The sequence below is a fragment of the Psammomys obesus genome, unplaced genomic scaffold (assembly GCF_907164565.1).
Source record: "Psammomys obesus unplaced genomic scaffold, mPsaObe1.curated_primary_1811, whole genome shotgun sequence".
NCBI lineage: Eukaryota > Metazoa > Chordata > Mammalia > Rodentia > Muridae > Psammomys > Psammomys obesus.
Genome location: NW_026594428.1, coordinates 1,639,070 through 1,657,863, shown reverse-complemented (window position 1 = coordinate 1,657,863; position 18,794 = coordinate 1,639,070). Strand labels below are relative to the sequence as shown.

Genomic DNA, 18,794 nt, shown 5'->3' with positions numbered 1-18,794 from the left:
GGGGCATGAGAGAAGATGAGGGAGGTGGGATGTGATTGGGAGAGAATGTGCGAGGGGACTAGAGCTGGAATACAAAGTGAATAAACTGTAATTAATATAAAAAATTAAAATTAAAACGATTAGCTCAAATACAAACATAATGCAAACAAATACAAATTTGTTTGCAATACAAATACCAACAGTATTTGTGTAAATATGCTTCAGGGTTTTATATCCTTTGTAATTCTGAAGTAAGATCTCATACTAAAATTATTAAAGAGCTAACTTTACAATCCCAGTTTGGAAGGGAATTCACATATCTTGTGTTTCATCTTCCTAAATGATCAAGTTAGAGGGATGTGCCACCATGGGCTGTAGCTCTTTATCGTCATCATCATCACCATTATTACTATTATTATTATTTTGCTTTTTTGGTTTTTGCAAATTTGTTTCATTTCTAAAGTTTAGTCCAGCCAGCCTTAAAGTCATTATCCTCCTACCTCATCCTCATCCTCTGGTTTATTCAAATGTCCAATGAGTTATGATTAGATTTAACTGAATATTTTACACTCTGCAACTCAAAGAGTTTTCTCTGTCATTCTGTCATCTTGGTAAGTACATAACTGAATGTTAGCAAAGTTCCATTTTTAGTGGATCCAACTCTGAGCTTCCACTTCTAAAAAAACAGACAAGCCTCCATCATATTGGCTGCTCCCACTCCTCCTGCTGCTCTGCAAAGATGCAGGCAAACATCTCAGTGCTTTGGAAGGATGTCTGCCTCTTCATTTTCCACAGTTATTGACTTTACTCATGTAACTACTGATTATTGAAACCATTTCAATACTTTCGTGTCACCAGTGATCCGCACTTTTATTTTTTTCCTCATGTAGGAGGACATATTCGACAACACAGCAAGCACAGATGAAAAGAGTACAGATGGTGAGTCAGTGTTTACTCCATGTAAAAATAAAAATGCTACTGAGTGCATTTGTACAGCATGCATGACACTGTAAGACCTGTGAATGTGGACAGAAACCCTGAAATTATTTCTTTTCTTTTTAAAGAGGGATAGAGTGAAGTGAATCAATTTATAATTTTGTTTGGTGTTTTATATTTCCAAATGCATATGACTCTTCTGAGTAAATGTTATACAAAATGAGTAAGGACGATTGGTAATGTTTGCTTAACTTAAATAAGTACTGATAAAACACTAGCTTATTTCAAAAACTGAAGATAGGAAAAATAAAACAGCATTCCCCAGAAACACTAGTAAATATAAAGAAAAATTGAATCTATCTATCTATCTATCTATCTATCTATCTATCTATCTATCTCTATCTACATTTACTTTTACCTAGATCATATCTTTTTTCTAATATCATATGACATACTATATTATTTGATACTCCTCATACTAGGTGTAATACTTTACGACTCTGCCTAATAATCTTAAAAAGAAATCTATGAGATGGGCTTAAAACTTAGATTGTATTGTTCTTAGGATACTTTATCAAAATATGAAGAATTGAAAAAATCATATATAAGAATTTATTTTTTATATATAAAATAATTTACATAAATTCTTCAATAAAATTTTACTGCATGATTGAACTAACTACATTAGCTATAATGTAGCTACTTTTTGCTTACTATTTGTTTCTTGTTTACTATTTTGTTATAAGAAAGGAAAATTTTTTCTAGAAATATATTAGAATACTTTTTGTTGACTTTCTCTGAAGCGTATTTATATTGCTAATTCCTTGTCAAAGAACATCATTTTAAAAATTCACCGGGTTGTCTGACACTAGTTTGCAATAAAATAAATTTCAGTAAGAAAATGCATGTGTAATTTCTACATGGACATCACTTTTTGCTCCCAACAATTACCATACTATTAACAGGACATTGGGTTCCAAGAAGAATAAACACAAAATCAATCTGCAGATCAAACTAAGCCTGTTGAAAATGATACGTACCTACAGGGAACACCTGTGAGCATCCAGGTAAATATTAACAGCAACTAGAAGAATCATAACTGATTTATTACTAGCATATAATCAGCAATAATAAACATTGATGATTTAAAGATCTAACAAAAAATTAAACTGTAAGGCCAAGCTATGTCAAAAAGATTATTTAAACTGAAAAGGAAATAAAGGTAATTTCAGATTGAAAAAAACAAAACTTGTGAATGTATGAATAAAATTATACTGAGTAGACAGGTGTGGTGGCAAATATCTGTAATTCCAGCACTAGGAGTGGCAGACGCAGATAGATCTCTGTGAGTTCGAGACCAGCCTGGTCTACAAAGTGGGTCCAGAACAGTTAAGGCTACACAGAGAAACTCTGTCTCATCCCTGCCCCCCAAATTATACCAAGTTAATATCAAAGATTTCCAGACTTCAAAACTGCATATACCAGTATAAACAGATTAAATATATGAAACTATAAAAATGAAAAAAAATATTTCTCTATAAAAATCGATTTTTTTGCTATTTTTATTTATATATTTTTATAAATTACAGTTTATTCACTTTGTATCCCTGCTGTTGCCCCCTCCCTTACTCCCTCCCAATTCCACCCTCCCTCCCTTGTCTCCTCCCATTCCTCCACATTCCTCTGACCATAGCCTATCATGTCTCATCTAGACTGGTTGCATTGTCTTCCTCTGTGGCCTGGTAAAGCTGCTCCCCAATCAGGGGGAGGTGATCAAAGAGCCAGCCACTGAATTCATGTCAGAGACAGTTCCTGTTACCATAACTAGGATGTTCCCCACTTGGAGACTGAGCTGCCATGGGCTACATCTGTGCAGGGCTTCTAGAGGTTCTAGGTTATCTCCATGTATGGCCCTTGGTTGGAGTATCAGTCTCAGAAAAGATCCATGGGCCCAGAATATTTTGATCTCCTTGTGGAACTCCTGTACCCTCCAGGTTGTCCTGTCTCCCCCTTCTTTCATAAGATTCCCTACACTCTGCCTAAAGTTTGGTTATGAGTCTCAGCATTCCTTCGATACCCTGCTGGATAGAATCTTTCAGAGGCTCTGCGAGGTGGGCTTTTCTCCTGTTGCCCATTTTCTTCCTTTTTCGATGTCCATCCCTTATTCCTTTCTGTATGAGGACTGATCATCTTACCCAAGGTCCTCTTCTTTCTTTAGATTCTTTAGGTGTACAGATAAATTAAAATAGCAAGAAGCTAGAGTTGAGGATGGCTCAGTCAGGGAAAGGTACTACCGCAAAAACATGAGGACCCATGTTCAGATACCTAACACCTTGTAAAAGGTCAGATACCTCTTTGCATGCCTATAATCTTAGAACCTTGGAGACCAAGAAAGAAGATGCCCTGAAGATGCATGGGCAACCTCAATAGATTAACAGTAAGAGAATAATTCAGGTTCAGTGAGTATCTGACTGTCAAATAGTAAAATGGAGAGCAATAAAGACATTCACTGTCTGCCTCTGGCCACCAGCCCCTTATGTGCACTTGTGCACCTACCTAATATGTTTACACCGGCAATACACACACACACACACACATACAGACACACACATTGATTTATTAATGAGATGAACCATTTATTAATGAAATTATAACAGTATTGTTTTGTCCATCTCATGTGTGTATTCATATGAGGATTAGAATATAATATCATAAGCATGTTATATCACACACAAAACACACACACACACACACACACACACACACTCACATGCCAAACCACATGGATTTGTTAATAAAAATCAAGCTTAGAAAACTTGATCAATATGACCACATCATCAAAGCTATATGCTGGATTCAAAATCACTTTTCTCTCTTTCTTTCTTTCTTTCTTTCTTTCTTTCTTTCTTTCTTTCTTTCTTTCTTTCTTCCTTTCATTCTTTCTTTCTTTCTTTTCTATCCCTTAGTTCTTTCTTCAATAATTTCAATAATTTGTTGGTTTTCTGAAACATAAAACTCTGTGTGACTTGTGGAAAATTACTAGACATATTATCTACCTATATTTTCTAAATAAAATACATTTAAAGTTAAAAATAAAAAAAACAAACATTGATCTGCTTACTTAAACATTGTGTAAACATTTTAGAAAGAGTTATATTGAAAAGACTAACTACTAAATTATAACCAGAATAAAACACACAAGAATCATCACCAGAGATATATGAGTAAATTAGGGTGAAGCAAATTGACTCAAGTAGGATCCTTCTAGATGAAGGATGTTTGAGACTGGACCCCCTGTGGAGGGAATGCTAGCAATCAATTTGGTAAATAGTATGTGATAAAGAGATAACATTTTGAGGCCAGCTGTAAATTTATATTTTGGGGAAAGGTTGTAGAGTGTTACTCAAATATGTGCACAACTTGGGTTCACAACCTAACTTTGTTATTTTAAAAAAAATATTAATCATAAATATTGTTTAATCACAGCTATGAACACAAATAAAAATATCAAACAGCTAAAGAGGAGAAAATACATAGAGCTTGTAAATAGGCCTTGAACTATTATTCGAATTTGGTAGTATATAATATTCTGTTACTCAGAGATTATTATGTACTTCCAAACATATATGACACACAATTATATTAGGCATATGTGAAATATTTGTTAAAGTCACTTTATTATTTTCATAGGATAAAAATAACAAAAATCATGTGAGAATATTATTTTTAAAGAAATACAAGTGTTGTATATATACTGAGGGATCATTAATTCACTGCTACTGTAAAAAGAAAGAGTGCTTCATCTTTGTCTAACCTGGTCAACTTACATTCATTAATCTTGAATATATATCTGTGCCTCTGCTTTTTAATGTCTATTTCTGACAGTAAGAATATATTATAATTACATCCTAGGAAATGTTAGCTGTGAACTTGACTTAGCATTTAGTGCTATTATGTACATATATGCTACTATGTACATAGCTATTGAATATCTGCTGTGACTCCAGTTACCTAATGAGCTCAGTGCAAAACATAGTGAGAATTTTTGTATTCTTTACTTGGGTCTGTTTCCATGGACACCACCAACACAAACCTGTGATGCTTAATACAGGTCAACGTGTTTTCTTCTGTGCAGATTACAAAATATTTGCACAGGAGAAAATCAAATATTTTTGGCTATCTGGACAAATATCTTTGCTCTTTAAAAATACAGAGTACTAAGCCCTTAAACAAACAACGCGCATTATTAACTGAAAGAAGAGCTCGAGTGTCAAACCAGACAATGTACAATTAATTAAACACTCAGTTTTATGTCTTTTTACCCTGGAACAGCAGCTTGTCAGGTCATTGTCATATTCTGTATATGAAAATAGCATTTAGTTTATTGTAGTCACAGACATTCTTTAACATATGATGAGTTCATTTACTTACTCCTCTTTCTAGGATTTATCAGCATTTTGTTCATTTTATTCAGAAGATATTTTAGCATTAATTGATTAGCAATAATATCTAGTACTGAAATTTATTCCAAAATGTAGTCACAATATGTAAATAAATAAATATCTACTATAAATAACATTAATTTCATACATGGGTAGAAGTGTTACAGGTTTTCGAAATACAATTGATTGATAGGTACCTAGAATCTGGAACTTGCTGATGCTTAATATTGAGAATTACTCCTAACGTAAAAATAATATCTGTTATTAAGCTCTTCACACCAAGTACAAAGTTTCATCACAGAAACAAGTGTGTGAGGAACAGCAGAGACAATCTAAACATTTTATATGCAGTGTCATGTCTAATCTGAAAATTGCAATTTTATGAAACATTGAAAACATAGCATTAGCTGATAAGGACAAGATTTAAAAACTGAAAGAACCAAAACTTCTGCTCAGTGTGGTGCCAAAACATTAATCCCAGTATGCAAGAGGCAGAGGAGGAAGGACCTGTGAGCTAGAGGTTGGCTCATTCTACACAGTAAGTTCAAGTTCCAAACAAGTCTCACCAGAGCTACATAATGAGACCTTGTCTCAGTAATAGCAACAACAAGTAACAGCTTTGCTAGGCCTCAGAGGAGGACACTGCACCCAGTCATGATTAGACCTGATTACCTAGGGTCAGATGGAAGGGGAGGAGGACTTGGAGAGGGACAGGGAGGAGATGAGGGAGGGAGGGAGGAGAGAATGAGGGAGGGGACTATAGCTGGGATAGAAGCTAAATAAAGTGTAATTATTATAAAATTAAAATTAAAAAGATAAAATTAAAAAAAAGCAACAACAGAAAGAAGAAGCATAACCCCTGTTTTACCATGACTGCAACCATAATGAATACTGTCCTAGGTTTAACCAGATATTACTCCAATCACTCTGTATACAACTAAACCTACATGGCTGCTTCTGGAAATTAACTTCTGTCTGCATTCTCTTCATCTCACCCCTTTTATTTTTTCTTCTATCATCATTTTATTTATTTTTTTACACTTTATTCATTTTGTATCCCCCCATAAGCCCCTCCCTCCTCCCCTCCTGATCCCACCCTCCCTCCCTTTCTGCATGCATGTTCCTCCCCAAGTCCACTGATAGGGGAGGTTTTCCTCTCCTTTCTGATCTTAGTCTATCAGTTCTCATCAAAAGTGGCTGCATTGTCCTCTACCATGGCCTGGTAAGGCTGCTCCCCTCTCAGGGGGAGGTGATCAAAGAGCAGGCCAATCAGATTATGTCAAAGGCAGTCCCTCTTTCCATTACTATGTAACCCACTTGGACACTGAACTGTCTTGTAGCTACATCTGTGCAGGGGTTCTAGGTTATCTCCAAGAATAGTCCTTGGTTGGAGTATGAGTCTCTGGGAAGTTCCCTGTGTTCAAATTATCTTGTTCTGTTGCTCTGTTTGTGGAGTTCCTGTCCCCTCCAGCTCTTACTATTTCCCACTTCTTACATAAAATTCCATTCACTCTAGTAATATGAGCATTTCATTCATTGCTTGTATTATTTGAAGTAGATCAATAGATTGTTGGAGTAATATAGTTTTAAAAGCTTAAAGTCAATAAATGTAAAATTGTTATAAAAAACTACAAGTTTAGTCTGTTAAAAATACAGATTACAATTTGTACCATGCTTAGTAGTTAAAGCAATTTTCCAGTTAATTATACTACACACACACACACACACACACACACACACACACAATCAATGTAAGAAGTCTTTTTTAATTTTATTTTTAAAGATACATAAAATTGTTTTTTAAAATATGTGAGTGTTGGAAATTCTGGATTACTTCAAGTTTTCTATATTTATTAAAAATATTGGATTAACTCTTATACAGCACATGGTTATATATGTGTATATGTACAGCACACTAAATATTGCCATTCTTATTTGGTTTCTCATAAAACTACTTCTTTAAACTCAAACTGAAATCTTAGCTTAATTTTGAGGTTTATATGCCTATCTAACTACATAATTTTATGTCATCTGTAAATTATTTTTTTCTTATATCCTGTGATATATACTTTTTTTTTGCAAAACTAAGAAAAACCTGAAAGTATCTTGTTTTAGAAGCTATTAGCTCCTTTCCTTTTCAGTTATAAATTCTGTCCTTTTTGTGTCCATACTGTCCAGTCTTCATGAGAATTCAAATATTTCACAATGCTTACAGCTAAGGATCTGATTGGTCTTTTCTAGTGTCAACAGTTGAAATATAAATAGCCAAGAGAGCAGCTGAAGTGATAATAAATGAGAACTTGATAAATCAATAACCATAAACACTGCAAAAAGGTCTATTTAATATTTATGTGTGGTCAATAAATGCACATAAAAGAGAATTATAACAACATAAAGAAAACACATTTTTTAGAAGGGAATATAAATTGTCTATATTATTGCCGTATTTCTTTTATTCACACATTGTTTCCAGTAGAAAACTGAAAATTGTGAATGGTGTTGTTTCTCTAATTTCTTTCTCAGCCCTTTTGTCTTTTGTATACAGGAGTGCTACTGATTTTTTTTTTGAGTTAATTTTGTATCTGGCCACTTTGCTGAAGGTGTTTATCAGCTGTAGGAGTTCCCTGGTAGAATTTTTGGGTTCACTCATGTATACTATCATATCATCTGCAAATAGTGATAATTTCACTTCTTCCTTTCCCATCTGTATCCCCTTGATGTCCTTCAACTGTCTTATTGCTCTAGCAAGGGCTTCCAGCACTATGTTGAAGAGATGTGGAGACAGTGGGCAGCCTTGTCTTGTTCCTGATTTCAGTGGGATTGCTTTAAGCTTCTCTGCATTCAGTTTGATGTTGGCTATAGGCTTGCTGTATATGGCCTTTACTATGGGGATGGGAACTCCACAAGGAGAGCAACAGAACAAGATAATTTGAACACAGGGAACTTCCCAAAGACTCATACTCCAACCAAGGACTATTCGTGGAGATAACCTAGAACCCCTGCACAGATGTAGCCCATGGCAGTTCAGTGTCCAAGTGGGTTACATAGTAATGGGAACAGGGACTGCCTCTGACATAATCTGATTGGCCTGCTCATTGATCACCTCCCTCTGAGGGGGGAGCAGACTTACCAGGCCACAGTAGAGGACAATGCAGTCACTTTTGATGAGAACTGATAGACTAAGATCAGAAAGGAGAGAAACTTCCCCTATCAGTGGACTTGAGGAGTGGCACGCATGCAGAAAGGGGAGGGAGGGTGGGATCGGGAGGGGAGGAGGGAGAGACTTATGGGGAGATACAAAATGAATAAAGTGTAATTAATAAAAAATTTAAAAAAAAGAAAACTGAAAATTGTTAAAATTTTGTATTGACCATCTTCCCTAGACAAAAATATGGTTGCTAAATTTTACATGTAGCCTTATAGTCTTCTCTTGGAAATAAATAAGCAAATAAAAAAAAGAAAAATTAATGCAGGTAATGACAAGTTGTTCATTAGAATGATTTGAAAAATAGGTCATTTAGAAATTAATTAATATGAATTGCTTAGGAAATACATGAAAAGAGCTTTGACAGTCATCGGATTACAAATGTCTCCTTTTCTGTGAACATTTTTTCTGCATCTGTAAAACTACAAGGGTGAACGGTTTTTGTCAGAGAGACACTGATATCCAACTGTGTGTCCTTTCTATGCTGTCTGCTCCCCCCAAAATAAAAAGAATGGCAAAGCAATTTTAAGTCCTTACACAGAAAAGTTTGCTTGCTGAACTTGAAATGTCCTGATGATACCTATTAACCAGAGTGTGAAAGTGATGTCAAATGAGGGATATGAGAGGATAGCACATGACTAATCTAAAAGGAAATAGGATGGCAGAAAAGGATCTGTGATTGAACTGGACTGGGCAAGTACATATGACCCAAGCAGCCACAAAACAGAGCTCTCAGAAATGAGGAAATAATAGGCTTCAGTTAACAGAGACTGTATTTGAAAAGGCACATTGGCCCACACAAAATGAAATGGAACAGGATTTTTGACTATTTCTCAGAATAAATGTCCTTCTGGTTTGAGAGATGTGGATATAGCTGTGGTGCCAAAAGTTCTATCTTTTATTCTAATCTTGGCCTTATTCAATTTGTTTGCTGTTGTCAGTGGCTGAGTTCTCATACATTTAATGTTAAATACTTGTACAAGGAGAAAAAATAAAAAGAAATTTATGTTATGTGGGTGTTGTAGAAAGTAAAAACATTTATGATGCTACTTTCAGGCTCTTGTCATACCTGAGCATTGTGTTTAAATTAGGAGGAATCAGAGGGATGAGAAGAATGCCATGAGGATGAAACACTACAGATGAGATTAGTCAGGGAAAATAAATAGGTAATAAAACGTTTTTAAGTGTTGTTATACCAAAAATTATAGAATGCCATGAGCTAAAACAATAAAAGGGGTTAAAAGGTAAAAGAAAGAGGAGTTATGCAGTAAATCAGACTGAAATCTAGGACCCCAAAATAGAGTTTAAATGCTAAGGAGCAGCTTTCAAGGATGCTGAAACTGACATTGTAGTATACCATCTTCTTTCTTCTCCTTCTGTTCTTGCTCCATTCTTCACCTACATTACCTTCACGAGAGAACCCCGATTGCTTGGTTTAAGAAGGAGAACATTAAGAAGATCTTTATTTTTCACACAGTCCATTTTAATTATAAACTCTAATGAACTAGTTACTAAGAAACATTATTACTTTCTAATAAATTTCATTGTATATAATAACTACATTTTTTAACATTGACACAAAGTACTTTTATTATGATTTTGATCTTTGAGGATAATTTGATTTGTATATATACATATACAAATTAAAGCATATCTAGATGATTAATTGTGGGTCATAACCACATTTGACTTTTTGGTTTTTTGTTGTTGTTGTTTTTGGTGCTCCTTTTTCTTTTCATTTTTTTGTTTCAGACAAGATCTAGCAAAGAAGTTGTCTAAGTTAGCATTCAATTAGTGATTCTTTTGCCCCAGCTTACCCAGTTTTAGGACAGAAAGTGTGAGCCAACCTACTTGGAAGATTTCCCACCTTTCTATCTAAGTATGTGAATGGTACATTTCACACATATCTCATTGGAAGACTTTATACCAATAGCTTACCAATAATAAAACTAGTCAAATATTTTAGAAAAATTGTTAGTGATGTAGAATTGTTATCAGAGATAATAGGTATTACTTTTAGTTGCTGTATTACCCAGATAAAAATTCTTACCTTTCCTACATACTGAGTGTCTGTGCCTGTGTACTCTTCCAACAGGAAGAACTGGTTCCACATCCAGCCACGCTTGGTGCGATGAAGCATTTTACCATCCTCTTTTGTCAGATTCACTCTCCTTCTCAGTAAATGATTGCTATCTTTCGCTTGTAGTGGGCTGTTGTCAACCGCATGGAACAGGTAAGTCCAGACGATCAGTGAAAAACAATGAAAAGTCCTCATTATCTTCAACTTCAGAAGGATGAAAATTTCAATATACGGTCTGTAGAAGAAAATGATTGTATTAGGATATGTCTCACTTTCATATATCCTTCATGCTGTAACACTTTTACATGTATATAAATTTTTAAATATGTATATATATATATATTTGTTTGTAAAATACATCAGAGAACTCTTTCTAACCATAAATATTGAAATATACACATAATACATAGGTAATATTTTACATATATGTTCAGCTTAGTTTAAGATGACCATTTTAAAAAATGTGCACAAATTCAAACCAGAAAAATTCTGGAAACTAAACTTTTAATACAACAGTCATGCTATTATGTCTTTTGACATTACAAGCCTTCATAGTGAGGAATATTTAGAAATATGTTCATGTCAATGAGCCCATACACTTTAAAGAACATTGTTTACTTCCCCTTATCTACGGTTTTTCAGAATGTATTCTCCATCCACCTTGTATTTTAGAAATGGACCTACTGAAAGTAAGGAAGTGAGAAAAAAATAGGTCATAACTAATATGAAAATTAGATTCATTCAACTCAAAATAGGTGAAAGTCTTAGATTTATGACCAAAGTCTTTCAGAGGCCTTCTATGGTAAGCTCCTGTTTCTTGTTTTCTCCTACCTCCAATGTCTATCCCATTTGTCTTTCTAAGTGAGGACTGATCATCTTACCCCGGGTCCTCCTTCTTGTTTAGCTTCTTTAGGTGTACAGATTTTAGTATCTTTGTCCTATCATATAGATCTAGTATCCACTTATAAGTGAGTATATACCGTGTGTGTCTTTCTGCTTCTGGTAATATAGGATGGCAGAGAAACACCTAAAGAGATATGCAAAGGGAGATGCAAATCAAAACGACCCTGAGATTTCACCTTTCGCCCAGGAGAATGGCTAATATCAAAATCTCAAGTGATAGTCTGCAGGGCAGAGGCTTTCAGAGGCCCTCTGTGGTAGGTTCCTTGTTTGTTTCCTGTTTTCTTCTTATGGCTTTCAGAAGCCCTCTGTAGAAGGTTCATAGGTTGTTTCCTGTTTTCTTCTTCTTCTGATGTCCATCCTCTTTGCCTTTCAGGATGGGGATTGACCGTTTTAGTTAGGATCCTCTCTCTTGCTTAGTTTATTTAGATGCACAGATTTTAGTGGGTTTGTCCTATGTTGTATATCTATATGAGTGAATATATACCGTGTGTGTCTTTTTGCTTCTGAGACAACTCACTCAGGATGATCCTTTCCAGGTCCCACCATTTACCTGCAAATTTCATGATTTCCTTATTTTTCATTGCTGAGTAATATTCCATTGTATAGATGTATCACAATTTCTGCATCCATTCTTCAGTTGAGGGGCATCTGGGTTGTTTCCAGCTTCTGGCTATTACAAATAAAGCTGCTACAAACATGATTGAGCAAATGTCCTTTTTGTGTACTTGAGCCTCTTTTGGATATATGCCTAGGAGTGGTATGGCTGGATCTTGGGGAAGCACTATTCCTAGTTGTCTGAGAAAGCACCAGATTGATTTTCAGAGTGGCAGATGCTGAGCCTGATGACCAACTGTTGGTCAGAGTGAATGGAATTTTATGTAAGAAGTGGGAAATAGTAAGAGCTGGACGGGACGGGAACTCCACAAGGAGAGCAACAGAACAAGATAATTTGAACACAGGGAACTTCCCAGAGACTCATACTCCAACCAAGGACTATTCTAGGAGATAACCTAGAAACCGTGCACAGATGTAGCCCATGGCAGTTCAGTGTCCAAGTGGGTTACATAGTAATGGGAAGAGGGACTGCCTCTGACATAATCTGATTGGCCTGCTCGTTGATCACCTCCCCCTGAGGGGGGAGCAGCCTTAACAGGCCGCAGTAGAGAACAATGCAGCCACTTTTGATGAGAATTGACAGACTAAATTCAGAAAGGAGAGGAGACCCTCCCCTGTCAGTGAACTTGGAGAGTGGCATGCATGCAGAAAGGGGAGGGAGGGTGGGATCAGGAGGGGAGGAGGAAGGGGCTTATGGGGGGATACAAAATGAATAAAGTGTAATTAATAAAAAATTAAAAAAAATCTCAAGTGACAACACATGCTGGAGAGGTTGTAGAAAAAAGGGGAGTTCTGTGGTTGAATTTTTGGGGTCACTCATATATACTATCATATCATCTGCGAATAGTGACACTTTGACTTCTTCCTTTCCGATTTGTATCCCCTTGATCTCCTTTAGTTGTCTTATTGCCTTGGCTAGGACTTCAAGCACTATGTTGAAGAGGTATGGAGAGAGTGGGCAGCCTTGTCTTGTCCCCGATTTCAGTGGGATTGATTTAAGTTTCTCTCCATTGAGTTTGATGTTGGCTATAGGCTTGCTGTTTATTGCCTTTACTATGTTTAGATATGTGCCTTGTATTCCTGATCTCTTCAAGACTTTAAACATGAATGGGTGTTGGACTTTGTCAAATGCTTTTTCAACATCTAAGGAGATGATCATGTGGTTTTTCTCCTTCAGTTTTTTTATGTGGTGGATTACATTGATGGATTTCCGTATGTTGAACCATCCTTGCATGCCTGGGATGAAGCCTACTTGGTCATGGTGGATGATATCTTTGATGTGTTCTTGGATTCGGGTTGCAAGTATGTTATTGAGTATTTTTGTGTCAATGTTCATAAGGGAGATAGGTCTGAATTTCTCTTTTTTTGTTGCGTCTTTGTGTGGTTTAGGTATGGAGAACAGAGCTAAACAGAGAATTCTCGACAGAGGAATATCGAATGGCAGAGAAACACTTAAAGAAATGCTCATCCTCATTAGCCATCAGGGAAATGCAAATCAAAATGACCCTGAGATATCACCTTACACCCATCAGAATGGCCAAGATGAAAAACTCAGGGAGAACACATGTTGGAGAGGTTGTGGAGAAAGGGGAAAGCTCCTCCACTGCTGGTGGGAATGTAAACTGATACAACCACTCTGGAAATCTATCTGGCGCTTTCTAAGACAATTAGGAATAGTGCTTTCTCAAGACCCAGCTATACCACTGCTAGGTATATACCCAAAGTTTGCTCAAGTACACAAAAGGGATATTTGCTCAACCATGTTTATAGCAGCATTATTTGTAATAGCCAGAACCTGGAAACAACCCAGATGTCCATCAACGGAGGAATGGGTACAGAAATTGTGGTATTTTTACACAATGGAATACTACTCAGCAATCAAAAAGGAGGAAATCATGAAATTTGCAGGCAAATGGTGGGATCTAGAAAAGATCATCCTGAGTGAAATATCCCAGAAGGAGAAAGACAAACACAGTATATACTCACTTATATAGACATATAAGATATGATAAACATAATGAAATCTATACACATAAAAAAGATAATCAAGAGAGCGGACATGGGGTAAGATTATCAATCCTCGTTTTGAAAGACAGATTGGATGCACATTGAGCATATGACAGGAGTCTACTGAGCGCATTTTAAAGACTCTAACTAGCAGTGTTTTCAAAGCAAAGACTCATGACCAAACCTTTGGCAGAGTACAGGGAATCATAAGAAAGAAGGGGAGTTAGTCTGATGAGGAAAGGATAGGAGCTCCATAAGGACCAAATATATCTGGACACAGGGTCTTTTCTGAGACTGACATGCAACCAAGGACCATGTATGAATGTAACCTAGAACCTCTGCTCAGATGTAGCCTGTGCTAGCTCAGTAACCAATTGGTTTCCCATAGTGAGGGGAACAAGGACTATTTCTAACAGGAACTCCATGACTGCCTCTTTGGCCTCCCCACCCCCCAAGGGAGGAGCAGTCCTGTTAGGCCACAGAGGAGGACTTTGCAGCCAGCCCTGAAGATACCTGATAAAACAGGATCAGATGAATGGGGAGGAGGTCCCCCCTATTAGTGGACTTGGCAAGGGGCATGGTGGAGATGAGGGAGGGAGGGAGGTACTGGGAGGGAATGAGGGATCAGGACACGGCTGGGATACAGAGTTAATAAAATGTAACTAATAAGAAAAAAATAAAATTAAAAAAAAAAAGAAAAAAGAAAAAGGAGAACCCTCCTCCATTGCTGGTGGGAATGTAATTTGTACAACTACATTGGAAATCAGTCTGGTGCTTTCTCAGACAATTAAGAATAGTGCTTTCTAAAGATCCAGCTCTACCACTCCTAGGTATGTTCAAGTACACAACAAAGACATTTGTTCAACCATGTTTATAGCAGCTTTATTCATAATAGCCGGAAGCTGGAAATAACCCAATGTCCCTCAACGGAGGAATGGATATAGAAATCATGGTACTTTTACACAATGGAATACTACTCAGAAATTAAAAATAAGGAAATCATAAAATTTGCAGGCAAATGGTAGGATCTAAAAAAGATAATCCTGAGTGAGGTATCCCAGAAGCAGAAAGACACATGGTATATACTCACTTTTTAAATTTTCTGTTCATTTCAATATTTTTTTATTAATTACACTTTATTCACTTTGTATCCCTCCCTGTAGCTCCTTCCCACTTCCCCTCCTAATCGCTCCCTCTCTCCCACCTCTCCACTCATGTCCCTCCCCTATCAGTGGACTTGGGGAGGGGCATGCGTGTATACTCACTTGTAAGTGTGATAAATTTTGATTTATTGAATATATGAGTAATACAAAAAGAACCCATTGTCAAAATTAACTTAATTAAACATGGGCAAGAAACTTAAATCAGCATTTCTGAAGAAAAATGAAATATTATTCAGATATTTGAAAAATTCAGTTTACAAATATAATATATAAAAATGCAAACAAAACCATAATAGGTTATTAAATTATTCCCGTGAGAATGAATTATGAAAATCAGAAAATAAATTCTGGAAAAATAACGTAGGCAAAAAGATCCATAAAAATTGTTAGATAGATTGAAATAATACATGAACATTTTTTTTCTTCCAGAAAAAAAAATCATAGAGACGCCTCACAAATTAAAATTAGAATAGAAATTAATAAGATTTTATTGTAGGATTCTATTTTTCATTAATTTTTAAATAGATGTGAGACTTCTAGCTCTAATTTTCATATAAGTATATCACCTGGACTTCCTGAAGAAACCAGGAGAGTCAAAAAGATTATATTGGGTACAGGGAGTGTGAGGAGGAGCAAGAGAAAAGGAAAACAAAACAAAAAACAAACAATCAAACAGAAACATAGCACAAGTGATGGAAAGGAGAAATGGATTAAAAACTGAAGTGGAGGCTCTAATTAGGGATTTTATAGGAAAAGGATTGAGGATAGTAAAATAATCAAAAAGTATGTTTCAAAAAGTTATAATAATGACACTATTAACTATTTACCTAAAATACAAACCCATAATACTTGTATGTCTACACATAAATGTATATAGAGTTTAAATGAATGTTCTCATCTAAGATGAGAGTGCTCCCTCCATGAGCCGAAGATCACTTTATCAAACAAAGAAGCAAGAAGTGGAATTGCTAATCCTTTCTTGAGTTGTTGATCAGCTCTGTTCAAGAGACTCCCAAAGGATACAGGCTGTTGCTGGTGCCCATCATTGTCACCAGGAGGTGAAAGGTGGTCTATTGCTGAAGACAACATGCATCTCAGAATCAGGACTGAGAGGCCCAGGAGCTGGAACCAACATGAAAGTGTTCTTCCTGGCGTCTAGCTGTCTCAAGGCAGTCTTGATGAGACTTAACAAGCTGTGGGCAGATGGCAAAGGTGGAGAACTCCCTGTTTCAGGGTCCTGCTGAAGCGAGTACTGTATATATCTTTGTGTGTGTGTGTTTCTGTGTGTCTGTGTGCATGGGTTTGCATGGTTGTATGTGTAATTGTGTGTATGTGTGCCTGTGTGTGTATACATGTGTGCATGTGTGGTGTGTGGGTGTGTGTCTGTTTGTTTGTGTGCACGCACACTCATGTGTGTGGTGCACTTTTTATTTTCCTTTGTATGAGGTCGGTCACTGTAAATTGTAGACTGTGGAGCTGAAAATTATGCTTTGTGGGTTTTGGGTACCTTATTTTATAATAAGACATTCATGTGTCTGGCTTGAATGTTTGGACCAAGCTCAGGTACTTACGTTGATAACCTATCCCTAGCTAATATTAACTGGGAGATGAATATGCCAGAGAACACAGTCACTCATGAAAAGTAAGTTTCTTATGAGAACATGGCAGGAACTGAGTTCTGTTTAACTCTTAGTTGCCATGAAACTATGTGGATGGCAGATAGTTCTCAACCTGCACCATTAAGAGGGCAACTTGATGTTGGACACCCAGAACTTTCAGAAACAAACGTTTGCTGATAATCTGCTCTTTGACTGTTATATTAACATAGTATCCAGAAACTACTATGAAAAGTGAAATTATCCCATATGTATCTAATTTAAAGATTTATTTTAAAATTTCCTACTTAACATTTTTATGTATATTCAGTCTTAGATTGTATAAATATTATTTGGATCATTCATTGGCATTTCATTTCTATTTCTCTATCATATACTTTTAAAAATCTCCAAGTAGCCACGTGAAAAATATAACACTTCACCTCAGGTTTTCCTCTTTTCTATCACACTTCCTTTTTATTTCTATCACAAGTAAGCCCTTCTCATGCTTAGACATATTATTTGCTATTTCATTCATTTAGTATTCTCCATGACAGTCTCCTTCTCTTAGATGTAAGGGAGTTTGTATGAATGATGTGGAAAATTTGTAAATGTTTATGTCCTACACACAACTTAATGGACACTTACTTTTTGTGGTTGATGGATTAGTGCTAAATACTTTCATTATTTATTAAAATCCAGGGTTATATGTTGAATACTTATCATTCTTACACGTAAACAACACAAGAGACAGATGTAAAACTTGACCACAGGTTTATTCCTTTTTGAAAGGAGTCAGAGATAATATTTGTTTTTAAAATATCAGTCATAAAATTTGCTGTGTTCTCACTGACATTAACAGAAATTTGCATAAAGTGAGGTTAAATGTTAACAGCACAATATGACTCCTATAAATTTTAGAATATTTTTTATAAACTTTGCCACTCTGATTTAATACCTTTACCATAGTCAACTTTTTTGTGTGTATTTGTTTCACAGTTAGGAAACATTACTGTAAACCTCCTGTGGCCAATTTAACATCTGCTGATTCTTTGGCTCTGAAATAAAAGTGCACAGTTTAAAAGGTTTTCTGCTATACTTGATTTTAAAGTGAGCAATCTCCTTTCCCAAGGGGTATATTAAAAATTCTTCATATCCTTTATATATTCAATAGCGACAAGCTGATTACTAAATTCTCCATGCCTAATTATCTCTATCAGCTTTAACTACTCTACATTTTGATCATATTTTTGTTGATAAATAACTACCATCAAATGCATGTTAAAGTACAGTATTTTAAATTTTGTGTTAACTTTGATTTTGTAATCAGGCAATTCACCTGAATCTTATTAGCTTTAAAAATTGAACATTGCTTCATTATTATTTCCTTAATTATATTAAAATTACAATCTATTTTAGAATGAAGAAAAATTGTGCTTCACTGAAATTAAACTGTTTACCAGTTAAATATCTAACTAAAATCAAATTTATTTCACCTCTATGTGATTACATATTTATGTAATTTTAATCCAAAATATTTTAGAGCTTTATTTTACTATTAATCATGTGTATACAAATGTATCTGTATGTGGGTTTATGTACATTTGAGTGCACCTGCTCCTGGAGTCCAGAAGGGGCTATTGGATCCATGGTACTGGGATTATAAGGCAATTGTGATGTATTCAATAAGGATACTAGTAAATAAACTCTGGACCTCTGGAAGAGCAGTGTGCATTTTTAATCACTGAACAATACATCCAGTGTATTCAATGAGATAATTCAATATTATTTTTTAGGCAAGTTTCTCACAAAAATTACTTATCACACAAATTATTAATTTTGCTTTTTTATCATTATAAAAAATTTAAT

General features: G+C 35.5%; 1 protein-coding gene across 1 annotated transcript in view; it reads right to left on the bottom strand.

The window, feature by feature from the left end:
- The window catches only part of Cdh9 (cadherin 9), a 183,085-nt gene that overhangs the window by 103,103 nt on the left and 61,188 nt on the right, over positions 1–18,794 (bottom strand). The window contains exon 2 of the mRNA XM_055618998.1: positions 10,613–10,877. Within this exon, the coding sequence (XP_055474973.1) occupies positions 10,613–10,837 (225 nt within the window). The 5' untranslated portion in view covers positions 10,838–10,877. The remainder of the gene's footprint in view (positions 1–10,612; positions 10,878–18,794) is intronic.